Consider the following 12,613-nt stretch of genomic DNA (forward strand, 5'->3'; position numbering starts at 1 on the left):
GGCGGCTAAAATTACCCTCTTGGGTCCTGGGCGGGAGGGATTCCTGAGCCCCCACCCCGCCCCCTCCCCTCCAGGCCCGGCCAGGCGGTGCGGGACCACCTCCCGCCTCCGGCCTGCACCTGTGCCCGGGCCCCCGCGACCCGGCGGGGGGGGGGGGGGGCGGAATGCCAGGGCGGCTGGTGCTGGAGCCCTGGGAACTCGGCGTGGGAGGGAGTCTAAGTGAGGCCCCATGCCACACCACACACAGACACACACACACACACACACACACACACACACACACACACACACGGCCGTGGGGGGCCAGGAAGTTGGGGTGGCCCTCCCCCCAGCCCAGCGCCTGCAGTTCAGGCAGTTTTCGCTGCTGCTCCTCTCCCCCTCCCCTCCCCGTCCCCTTTTGAACTCGCGCTGCTGAGACCCTGAAGGAGGGTGGGGGGCAAGCGGAGAGTGGGAGCACCCCTCTCCCCCCACCGTGCACCCCCGGACTGGAGGAGGGCGGATGGGGCGAGGCTGGGAGGTGACGGGGGGGCCAGAAATCGGGGTTCCCGTAGGGCCGGGGGAGCAGGCAGAGCAAAGTTTGCACCAGCCATTCCCCAAGACCAAGCCCGACTGGTTTTAAAAACAAGGGTAAACCTGGAAGCCGGGAGGCTTCTGAGCACCGAGCTGCCCGTCTAAGTGCAGTCGGGACGGCGGAGGGTGGCGGGGAGCGCGCAGCCACCTGCGGCGTCTGGGGGGCCCAGGGGGCTGCGGGGTCAGGGAGATGCACTGGGGGGGGTCGAGGTCAGGGGTCTCCGCTGGGAGTGGGGGGAGAGGAAACAATGACATGGGCTCGGGCACTGCCAGCTTCCTGAAACCTTAGGACAGTCGCCCCGAGCTTCCCGCTCTGCACTGCCCACGCCCCTCTTCACACCCACCCCCATCTCCGAGACTCCGCACCTCCATTTCAGCACCCCCACACCCTACGAGAAAATCAATATTCAGTTAAAAGCGGGGGGGGGAGTGGGGAACTCGTCGCCTTAGAACTGTTCACCCACTTCCTTCGAAAAGGCGTGTGGGGTGACCTGTTGCTGCCAGAGGGGATACAAAGGTTTCTCAGTGGCTGGCAGCCCGGCTGCGGGAGCCGCCCCCCGCCCGCGCCCCCGCCTCCCCCGCACCGCCGCCGCTGCGATAGGCCCCGCCCCCTTTCATGCAAAGCTGGAGGGGCGGGGCCTCGTGCGGCCGCCGGCACGCGCTGATTGGCCGACGCAAACCCATTTATTCCCTGACAGCCCCCGTCACATGGACGGTTGTCTATTAACTTGTTCAAAAAAGTATCAGGAGTTGTCAAGGCAGAGAAGAGTGTTTGCAAAAGGGGGCAAAGTAGTTTGCTGCCTCTTTAAGACCGGGACCGAGAGAAAGAAGAGAGAGAGAGAGAGAGAAAGAAGAAAAGGCAGAAGTTTGAGCCCCGGGGCTTAAGCCTTTCCAAAAAAAAAAATCATCATCATCCTCCTAATCATAACAATCATCCTCGGCGGCGGCGGCGGCGGCCGCGGCCAGAAAAGAAGGAAAGTCCCGCTGCTATTGCTGCTGCTTCTGCTGCTGCTTCTGCTGCTTTCGGTCGTCTTCCGCTCCGGATCCTGACTCCCGGACGCCCCTCGCGCAGAGCCTCCCTCGGCTCGGCCCCCTGAGTGCTCCCGGCCGGCGGCTCGCCCGGCGCCGGCCCCCGCGCGCCCCCCGCGCCCCCCCTCGCCGCCGCGGGCCCCGAGTCCCGGCCGCCGCGGCCGGGCCCGCGCGCAGCGCCCGCATGTACAACATGATGGAGACGGAGCTCAAGCCGCCGGGCCCGCAGCCCAGCTCGGGGGGCGGCGGCGGAGGAGGAGGCAGCGCCACGGCGGCGGCGGCGGGCGGCAACCAGAAGAACAGCCCCGACCGCGTCAAGCGGCCCATGAACGCCTTCATGGTGTGGTCCCGGGGCCAGCGGCGCAAGATGGCCCAGGAGAACCCCAAGATGCACAACTCGGAGATCAGCAAGCGCCTGGGCGCAGAGTGGAAACTTTTATCCGAGACGGAGAAGCGGCCCTTCATCGACGAGGCCAAGCGGCTGCGCGCGCTGCACATGAAGGAGCACCCGGATTATAAATACCGGCCGCGGAGGAAAACCAAGACGCTCATGAAGAAGGATAAGTACACGCTGCCCGGGGGGCTGCTGGCACCTGGCGGCAACAGCATGGCGAGCGGGGTCGGGGTGGGCGCCGGGCTGGGCGCGGGCGTGAACCAGCGCATGGACAGCTACGCGCACATGAACGGCTGGAGCAACGGCAGCTACAGCATGATGCAGGAGCAGCTGGGCTACCCGCAGCACCCGGGCCTCAACGCGCACGGCGCGGCGCAGATGCAGCCCATGCACCGCTACGACGTGAGCGCGCTGCAGTACAACTCCATGACCAGCTCGCAGACCTACATGAACGGCTCGCCCACCTACAGCATGTCCTACTCTCAGCAGGGCACGCCCGGCATGGCGCTCGGCTCCATGGGCTCGGTGGTCAAGTCCGAGGCCAGCTCCAGCCCCCCCGTGGTCACCTCTTCCTCCCACTCCAGGGCGCCCTGCCAGGCCGGGGACCTCCGGGACATGATCAGCATGTACCTCCCCGGCGCCGAGGTGCCGGAGCCCGCCGCCCCCAGCAGACTGCACATGTCCCAGCACTACCAGAGCGGCCCGGTGCCCGGCACGGCCATCAACGGCACGCTGCCGCTGTCGCACATGTGAGGCCCGGCCCGGCCCGGGGACCGCGGGGCCGAGGACTGCGCTGCACCACGCGGGGGCTTGGAGAGGAGGACCAGCGTGGCGACAGAGAGAGAGAGACGGGGGAAACTCACACACATGCACACACGCGCGCACACACCCGAAAACAAACAAACACACACACAAAAAAGCAACCCGACAGGTTTAAAAATGAGCAAAAAATTCGTCCCCACGGCCAGTGACAGCTGCGAGAGGACACCGGCTCCATCCACACTCACGCAAAGAAGGAAGGAAAGGAAAAATAATAATAGTAATAATAAACTGCGAGGCCGATGAGAAAACTTTTATGAGAGATCCTGGACTTCTTTTGGGGGGGCGGGGGACTATTTTTGTACAGAGAAAAAAATTGGGGAGGCGGGGTGGGGCGGGAGGGCGAATGGGGAATGGACCTTGTATAGATCTGGAGGAAAGAAAACTACGCAAAACTTTTTAAAAGTTCTAGTGACTTACGGTAGGAGCTTTGCAGAAACTTTGCAAACGTCTTTACCAATAATATTTAGAGCTAGTCTCCAAGCGACAAAAAATGTTTTAATATTTGCAAGCTACTTTTGTACAGTATTTATCGAGATAAACATGGCAATCAAATGTCCATTGTTTATAAGCTGAGAATTTGCCAATATTTTTCAAGGAGAGGCTTCTTGCTGAATTTTCATTAAGCAGCTGAAATTTGAGGACAGTTGCAAATGTGGAGAGAAGAAAATTTATTTCGATTTGGACAGTCTACTTGTTTAAAAATTGTACAAAAGGAAAAATCAGAATAAGTACTGGCAAAACCATGTCCATGGTCTTTAATGGGTCAAAAGTTAGAGTGTACTAAATTTTTAACTTTAATGTTAAAAGCAAAAGAAATGGCCATGCAGGTTGACATCGTTGGTAATTTATGATAGCTTTTGTTTCCCAACTTTCCATTTTGTTCAGATAAGAAAAAAAAACATGAAATTACTGTGTTTGAAATATTTTCTTATGGTTTGTAATATTTCTGTAAATTGTGATATTTTAAGGTTTCCTCCCTCCCCCCTTTATTTTCCGTAGTTGTATTTTAAAGATTCGGCTCTGTATTATTTGAATCAGTCTGCCGAGAATCCATGTATATATTTGAACTAATACCATCCTTATAACAGGTACATTTTCAACTTAAGTTTTTACTCCATTATGCACAGTTTGAGATAAATAAATTTTTGAAATATGGACACTGAAATTATGCTTGAGTCTTTCATTTTTGGATAACACTGATTAGACATAACTCCTTGGGGGAAATATACTGTGCTGTGCCAAGAAAGCAAAATACAAAAAAAAAAAAAAAGAGAGAGAGAGAGAGAAGAGAAAAAGCCCTTGGTATTCTAGTCCAGCAGTGTGTACTACTATTAAACTGCAACAGATTGGAAGGCTGCATGATTAATTAAATACCTTCAAAAAATTGACATGCTTATGCCATTTCTAATATAGAAATTAGAGACATATATTGTAAAGCCAACCCCTTCTTTTCTAAGCAGCATGAATAAGAATGATGGGGACTTATCCTTAAACTGATTTATGCCACTTGTTGCCAGAAAGGAATCACTTCTGAAAATGTCTTGTAGCTTAGCAGATGGGGTATTGAGCCCAGTCAGAACCAGGTTGTCTGGTTTTGTTTTCGTTTTCTGTTCAGTACAATGGCCCTTTGGAAACCTGGTGTGGAGGAAAATAATGCTTCTTGTATCAGAATAATTGCAAACTAGACATGCAAAGTGCTCATCTGCTTGGTGGGTGTTTGGATTACTCGGGCCCTGCTATTGTGTGAAAGGAAACAAATGTTTTACTTTCTTTGTTCTTTGACTTTATAAACTCTACCCCTTATATTTTCCAGTTTAGAGCCAAGGGAAAGTGAAGAGCATTTTGCAAAAATTCCCCAACTTACCATGGCTATTATTACTATTATTTATTTTCTTTTTTTTCCCTCTCTTCCCCTCCACGAATTCCATTTCTTAAATTGGCAGCGCGGGTCCAAGCCTGTTGCCCCAAATCGGATAATCTCTGCCGCTGATAACAAGCAAAAAAAGAAGCCAGGCAACAACCATATTAAAGAAGAAAACAACTGAGAGGTAGATATTTTACTTTGTCCGGTCTAATCACATTTGGAGATGATTATGCTTTTGATTTGTTAACTGTGCTTTATGACAGTAGCAGAAAAGTAGTCGGGAGAAAGCGATGGGGAAAGATTGCATTTGTTCTTTTCTTTTGCCCTCAGAAAGGTAAAAACTAGTTGTTCTCAGTGGGTTGGGAGAAGTTGGTGGATGGTCAGGATGTTTGAATCATCGAGGTTTCTGCTACACAACTGTCCCGCACGTTGCCGCAGCCTGAGAACCTCTTGAGGTAGAGGCAGGGGACTTTGCTTCCTTATTTCATATTCACCTCGCTCATCTTTCCCCACCTTGGGGACCAGGAACCAAGAGTCAGATATACTTAACAGCTCCCAGTTTAACGTCCCTCAATTTTAAGGCCTCGTAGTGTGGGCTTGTTACAACTTTGGAGGAGTTGAAATCCCAACAGTCTTCCACCCTTGAAGAAAGTATTGGCTGCAGACATTCAATTAGCATCTCCTCTTTTTCCAAGGAGGTATTTCTTGTAGTGGTGGTAATATTGGTTTAGGGTTTAGCTATGGATGGCTCAAGTTTTCTGCATTTTTGCTTCATGTAGATTGTTTTATTTTAGGTGTACAGTGATTTCCATTCCTTTTTATCCTCATCTTTAGGGTAGTATTGCACTGGGAAAGTACAATTATTATGCCAGTTCCAATTCTATGTGAGGCATCACCCCCCCCCCCAATTAATGCAGAGACTCTAAAAGAATTTCCCCGGCCCGGCCAGCCATTGTAATGCATATACAGATTATTCACGTGGTAATGAGCACATTCGCCAGTTCTTGCTCACACATACAAATAAAAGAAACTTTGAATAAAGATCCAAATGATCTTGCTTGGGGTGGGGGTGAGAAGGAGGATATTCCCGGAACTTGAGCCAATCAAATATGTAGTCTATATATTTGACGGGGGGAAGTAGAAATAAGTAGTAGGGTTCGAGTAATTTCACTGCGATAGGTTTCCATTAAAAGTAAGAGTCTGCAGGACCAGGCTAAAAAGCAGCCACTTTTTGACAAAATGCTCGGTTTCGATTCTTTTGCATGGGGGAAGAGAGCGGTGTTTTGGGAAGTTGAATCCGTTTTGAATGGTTGTCACTGACTGCATAGAATACGTGGAGCCCTACTTCCCCTCCTTCAAACCAAATTAAAAGCAAAATATTTTGTTAGCAAATACAAATTATATTGATAAACTGCACCTGAAGAAAATGAGACATTGCCATTCATTTGTTTGGGTAAAGTGATTCCTCAAGACATGCAACTTTTACAGCTAGATGAACACTGAATATATATATATATGAATATATATATATATATATATATATATGTATGTTATATTTGGATTTCCAAGGGAAGAGTAAATCCTTAAACTTGCCCAGAAGATCATTATCTCCCAGTGCTGAAATTAATCGGGTATTCCTTCCTCAGAATATTATTTTTCTCATTAAAATGGGGGCAACACTAAATTTCCTGTAATGGAGGGGGTCACTGTAATGTGTTGTTGACCTTATACACAAAATAGGAATGTCCATCAGGATAATATTATATTTTGTCCCTTCCGTAAAATTGTCACTTCCCCTACCCCCCCACACACACACTTTAAATAAAGAGCATTAAAATATTTTGCTGAGCTGTAGTAGATTAGCAAGGTTTCTTGCCAATGCTGGGAAGCTGGTATTACAGACAGTCCCAGGGGGAAATGGCTCACATTAACCACTAAATGAATATTTGACAAGGGCTCATTCTGAGGTATTATTGCTATAAACGTGTCCCTACTGGACTTTTCAAGGGTCAAAGAGCAATGCTTCAATTAATTATTTAGTCTGCTAGTAGATTTGGTTGTAATAGCAGGACTTAGTTCTAGAAGCAACACATTCTTACAGTAGGAGAAGCTTTTCCATCAGCAACACCTTGGACTGAAATACACACAGAGCTGGGCATTTTCAAGCTGACTTTTTCATAAACATTTTCCTGGGTGGGGGATGGGTGGGAATTACAGTCTTCTTTCATAGACTGTTTTTGTCTCCCCCCCCACACACACACACACAAAAAAAAAACAATATAAATTCTCTTAATTTTTATATGATATCTAGAAAGGTCATTTAAGGTCCCTTGCAGTGTGGGGGTGAACCGGAAGGGGACTGATTATGAATTTTGCCCTTAACTGGAGATAGCACAGGACTGCTAGAGACTCAGGCACTCTCTGTATTTAAGAACACACAATCCTGTTCAGTAATAAAATCCAGGATTTAAAATGGAAGATTCTATATACTGAGTACTCTGGAGTTATTGAGTGAATTGGGGGTACAAGATAGTCCCTCCTTCCCTACCAATTGGTCTGAACACTTCCAGGTGTGGTGGAAGGGGTGGGAATGGAGAGGCTAGTGTTCCATTTCTGCCACGTCATAAATTCCTCTGTGGCCCTGAGTAAAATGATTTTGAGATTAAAATTCCTTGACAATAATATAAGGTGAATGAATAAGAGATAAGCTACAAGAAGTGGAGGGACTGGATGCAGTAATTACAAACCCAATTCATTCAGCTTCTCAGAACTTTTGTTGTGAGAGCTCCATTGAGCTGCCAGTTTTCTTACATTAAAAAGAACTGATCAGTGTCTGGGGGTGGGGGGAATGAACCACAATAAATACTTAACTACACAGTGATGGGATCTTCATATAGAGCCCCAAGAAGAAAATTGAACAGTGCCATTGTGTGCACACCGTTTACTTTTCATCTGCTATCAGTTTAGAGCTAACAGCTCTGAGACTAAAGTTAGACTGTGGTCTGATTGCTTGCTGGTTGGCACTGCTTATTTATTTGTTGTAATTATAAGAGTGTTCTATATCTACCCCCCCCAGTCCCATACCTCTTGCTCTTGGAAAATTCTGCAAAGCAGGTACTCATGTTTTGCTTTGTGGATGGAGTTCCCCTTTCTGTGAGCTCTAGCAGAGACTTAACATTTTCAACACTTTCCACACACCCCCACCACGACTCCCCCATTATTGCCTTAAAATAATTTGCACCTCACTCTGATTTTTAGACTCTTTTTCCTGGCTTTCTGAGTAAAGACTGCTTTCCAAAACAGTCACAAGTGAGACTGAGGTTGGAGGGTTGAATCCTTTCTTTTTTAAACTCAAGTTGGAGGGTAACTGAGTGAACTTCCTTAAGGACCACCTATAGGAGGCAATTCTGTTAGGGACAGAAGAGGAAGAAACGCTTGACCTTTACTGTGAAAATATGGATAGAGTCCAGAGGGACACACACACACACACACACCACACACTGGATAGAGTAACAGTAGAAGGAGCTTTCCAAAGAAAAGAAAGTTGCTCAAACCAGAGAATTAGTTTGGTGTCTTACCTAGTTATGTTCTTTTCAAAAAAAATCCTGGAAACCTGACCTCTTATCTCCCAGGAAACCTTCTCTCTCTCTCTCTCTCTCTCTCTCTCACTCTCTCTCTCTCTCTCTCTCTGTCCTCACGACAAGGTCCAGTTTGGAGTTCTTATTTTTTTAGGTTGTGTATTTACTTCTGTGACCCTTGGAAAATAATCCACGTGACTTTTCTAATTTTGACCCAGAGACTCCTCTTTGGGGAGGGAGGGTTTTTGAAAACAAGGCCATGATTTCCCAAGGGTGAGAGTTTGGTTTTCTGCGTGCGTGGCGGAATGGACTGTCTGTTGTATCGTGATACAAAGGTGATTCAACTCATTCCCGGAGCGCTCTGCCCGGCTTCTCTGCTTAGGCGTCGTCCTCTTCTTCATTTCTGGGCGCAAAGGCATTTGCTGCTTCTGGGCTTCTATGCTTGAGATGCTCGCTCTCTCCTTTGCAAAGAAGTGCTAAGTTGGTCACCCCAAAGCCCCACCGAGTCCTCCCTTGGCCGCTCTTGTCTGCCTTCTCCATGCAAACTGTTGTGTGCGCGGTGGGTGAAGATTTCGGCTGGGAGAGCCCTCCCTGGCCTCCAGCTCCCAGTCTGGGCTTAAATGCCAGGCGCTGCGGGCTGCGGGCTACGGGCTGCGAGCTGCGAGCTGCGAACGCGGACCCCCCACCGCGGCCCTAGCCTCCGCACTCACCCGGCGCGCCAGGAAGGCGCCCCGAGGCCAAGATCTCTCCGCCCGCACCTGCCAACGCATCTAGCCCCTAGCAGAATCGGGCCACTCTGCAAAGTCTCCCGCAGTGTGGCGGGCCTTTGGGAGTTCTCCACTCTGGCCCCCCGCCCCAGCACCCGGACCTCCACCTTCACCCCTCTAAAGCGGGAGGCGATTTTAGTTCCCAAACCACCCAAATCAAGACTGCCCCACTCAAGTCCTTTCTCTTAACCCTCCCAGGCCTTAACATTTTAAAGAGTTACTGAGCCCTGCTGGGTAAGGACTGTGAGCCTGAGTGATAGCGCCCTCAGCCAGGCTGCTCACTAGCCTGGCTGAGGAATCTGGACTCCCCCAAAGAGTGGGCCCTCCCAGATGAGTGCAGGGAAGATGGAACCGGTGCACCTTGCTGTTTGTAAAGCAGAAGTGACAGCCATTTATGACTTAGCAGATGCTGGGTGCAAAGGCCCTGACAGAATGGGATTAATTGTCAGCTAATACTTTTCTTACTGGTCAACGGAATTAGGTGGTAGGGAAAGACAAGAAACGGTCATTTTTCGACTCCAGAGATCAATACAGAAACTCGGGGCTTGCTTTCTCCTTTCTGGTCCTGGGCAATGAAATTCACATTGTTGAGACCCAAGACAAGTCTAAGTTCTCCTCCTCCTCCTGCAGGCAGCTGCCTGGCTGAGGCGTTCGCCTAGGAAGTCATCTTGCAAACTTGCCAGCCCTGAGCATCCTCCTGAAGAGCCGGATCCCAGCACTTCGGCTAGGAGCCATCCCCCACCCGCAAAGGGAGAAAAATAATTAGTGTATTAAGAGGAGCAGGGGATTCAAGGCGGGGTGGCTTATCGCTGGCGGCCAGGCCAGAAGCGGGATGGAGCCCCCACCCCCAGTGGTGACGTCAGGGCCTGCTGAGCCCAGGGGCTGGAAGGCTTCCTCCAAGTCTTGGGAGAAACTACCATCTGAGCCTTTGCCAGTCTGGTGGAGCAGTGCACTATCCGTACTACTCAGCCCCAGTTTTTGGGAACCACCCCCCCACACACACACACCCCTCCCCATCATCCAACACTTGAATAGCCACTCACACACTCAAGACTCATCACCCGCACCACCACCCCCAGCTCTTAGGTGCTCTCTGTCTTCTTCAGTAGATCTTTACAGTGACTTAGCTCCAGTCCGCTGTGGCGTATGAATGCGTGGGTTTTGAGACACTGCGCAATTTACAGCGTCTGTTGGAGCTTGATTTTTATTCCGCTCTTGCGTTTCAGCGGGTGGAGCGAAGAGAAGGCTCCACTGTAGAATGTTCTGGTTCTGAGATCTGTGAACCCAGTTGCTTGGGGCTTGCCATTTCCATTTCCCCTTTTAGTCCCCTCTCATAATGATTATATCACTTTTATGTCTATATCTTCAGAATCAAGAAAATTTATGTGGGAAAACTCCTAAAAACTGTGATTTAAACTAGATTTTAAAAAAAGATATTCAGTCCAGGGACTCTGTAAGATGCTTAGAATTATTTCTTGGTGGAAAACATCTCTGCACTTCCCAAAGTGGTTTTATTTATTAGTTTATTTTATTTTAACCTTCACATCAGTGTAACTTATTGAATGCCCTTCTAATGGGAGGATTCCTGAAATCTAGGCGCTATGTTGTGATACTGGTCCAGGATCTAACAGACTAACGATTTGCTGAGTATTAGCCGATATTCCACATGCAGTCAGTTTAGTATCAACTCACACTGGGTCGATTTGGCTATCACACTTAACAGCTCAAATCTGGGTTATTGCGTGACCTTACAGCTTAATCACTATGAAACACTAAGTGGGAAGCCTGTTTTTCTCCTTCTGCTCAGTGTCTTCCTCTCTTCTTTGTTTCCTTGATTCCCACATCCAAAGAAAATATCTTAAAAGCAAGTTTCCCTGGCAAGTGTTTGTTTACCCCAACTTCTGTTCAAACCAGACTGACAGTCCCTCATCAGCTTTCGGAACACTCCCATCAGCTTTGTGAAATGGTGCAAACACATCTTGGAGTCTAAGATGGCAAAAACAAAACAAAAAAAAAAAACACAACCAAGCATATGGGGGGGGGAGACTTTGTTGTTAGGAAATTGATTTAAATGTTTAGCTCACACTTCTGCCTCTTTGCCTCCCTTGCTAGCCTGGCTTGCGCTACTCACCACCCTCCTCTGGCTGCCCCCACCACCACACACACTCCTATTAGCAAACTGATTTAGCAGCATAAATTATGAATGCATTTCAAGTCGGCCCTTCTGATAAGATAAACTATGGATCTGCTTTGGTTCCCATTGAAACTTCTCCCTGTGCTAGACTGCAGCATCTTTGCACAAACTTACTATCCTTGTGTGTGGAGGTATGCCTCACATGGACTGCAGCATCTTTGCACAAACTTACTATCCTTGTGTGTGGAGGTATGCCTCACATGGAGGCATGCTTGCAATGGGGGGGGGGAGATCAGGTGATCTTTTTTTTTCTTCAAGAAGCCTTACAAGTTGAGGATACAAAATATTTCATGGTTAGTTGTGTGAGCTTCCAAATTAGCTGCATATAAAGTATTTTAAGACTTTGGGGGGGCTGTCACTGACTGGCAATACTCATTTTGTGTGTGTGTGTGTTGGTTTGAAAAGCAGGAAGAAATGGAATGAATTGAGTGCTGTCAGAGATGTCTTCTGTTTGAACAATCTGCGACGGGCTGAATGGCAGGGACTCCCTCATCCAGTGTGCAGGTGCAGCAGAGCTGGGGAAGGGGGAGGGGGGCCTCTCTGTTCAGTCAGAAAGCCCCATTCTCCACAATAGACCACACACTGACAGCCAGCGGGACATCAACTCACACTTTCATACTTTTCCCCCATCCATAGTCCTGAGTTCACAAAGTGGCCATACAGTAGCCTTGGGTAGGTTCCTTTAATGAACATTTTGTGGCTCTTGTGACCAACATTGAAATCTGCTGAGCCCTGGGAGGAACAAATAGATTTTTAATCAAGAGTTTCCAAATCAAAATGCATCGCTGTAGATATTTCAAGTTGCACTGGCCTTTCCAACCCCCCTCCCCCCAGTCCCAGTGCCCCCCAACTGTCCCTGGAGGATCTGGAAACCTTGAATAAGAAATTCTTCTAAAATTCACTGCAGTCCCAAGGCACTGTTTTTCTGATATCCTGAGAAAAGACAGAGAGATCAAATGGGAAAGGAGAGAAGGGCGCGCGGATGCATGTATTTATTTAAATTCACAAAGACCTCTAGTATTTTATTATACTGCCTGAGAGGGTTAATCCTGAAAATCAACGGACATTAATCTTAGTGGAGTGGAGTCTGTCCCCTTTTGAGTTGGTTTTACAGGGAAGAAGGGTGGGAGGTAGAGACAGGAGGGGTGGGCCAAAACAACTGCTTAAACTCTGACGTCCAAGTGCCCCTCAGCTGTAAAATCAAGACCTGGCTAAGATTGCATTTTACATCTGTTTAAACTTAAGCTTCAGTGCCTCTGAGTTTTAAAGGGAATTATTCAAGGGTGGGTGGGGGAAGAGACTTGCTACTAAAGGAACTATATACTATTCAGTCCCATTTTCCCGAAGCTCAGCAGCCTGGCCTCCGCCCCCTTAGCCACATCTTTGCTCCCGGGC

General features: G+C 48.8%; 1 protein-coding gene and 1 long non-coding RNA gene across 5 annotated transcripts in view; both read left to right on the plus strand.

The window, feature by feature from the left end:
- LOC132532812 (uncharacterized) overlaps positions 1-12,613 on the plus strand; it is a 1,004,413-nt gene that overhangs the window by 668,119 nt on the left and 323,681 nt on the right. For all 4 annotated transcript variants that reach the window (XR_009544744.1, XR_009544745.1, XR_009544743.1 and 1 more), the window contains one exon: positions 4,759-4,863. This is a non-coding gene — a long non-coding RNA (uncharacterized LOC132532812). The remainder of the gene's footprint in view (positions 1-4,758; positions 4,864-12,613) is intronic.
- SOX2 (SRY-box transcription factor 2) lies at positions 1,515-3,980 on the plus strand. Its single transcript, XM_060172024.1, has one exon. The coding sequence runs from the start codon at positions 1,784-1,786 to the stop codon at positions 2,744-2,746; it is 963 nt and encodes a 320-aa protein (XP_060028007.1). The 5' UTR covers positions 1,515-1,783; the 3' UTR covers positions 2,747-3,980.

This window comes from Erinaceus europaeus, chromosome 14 (genome assembly GCF_950295315.1).
Source record: "Erinaceus europaeus chromosome 14, mEriEur2.1, whole genome shotgun sequence".
Lineage (NCBI taxonomy): Eukaryota > Metazoa > Chordata > Mammalia > Eulipotyphla > Erinaceidae > Erinaceus > Erinaceus europaeus.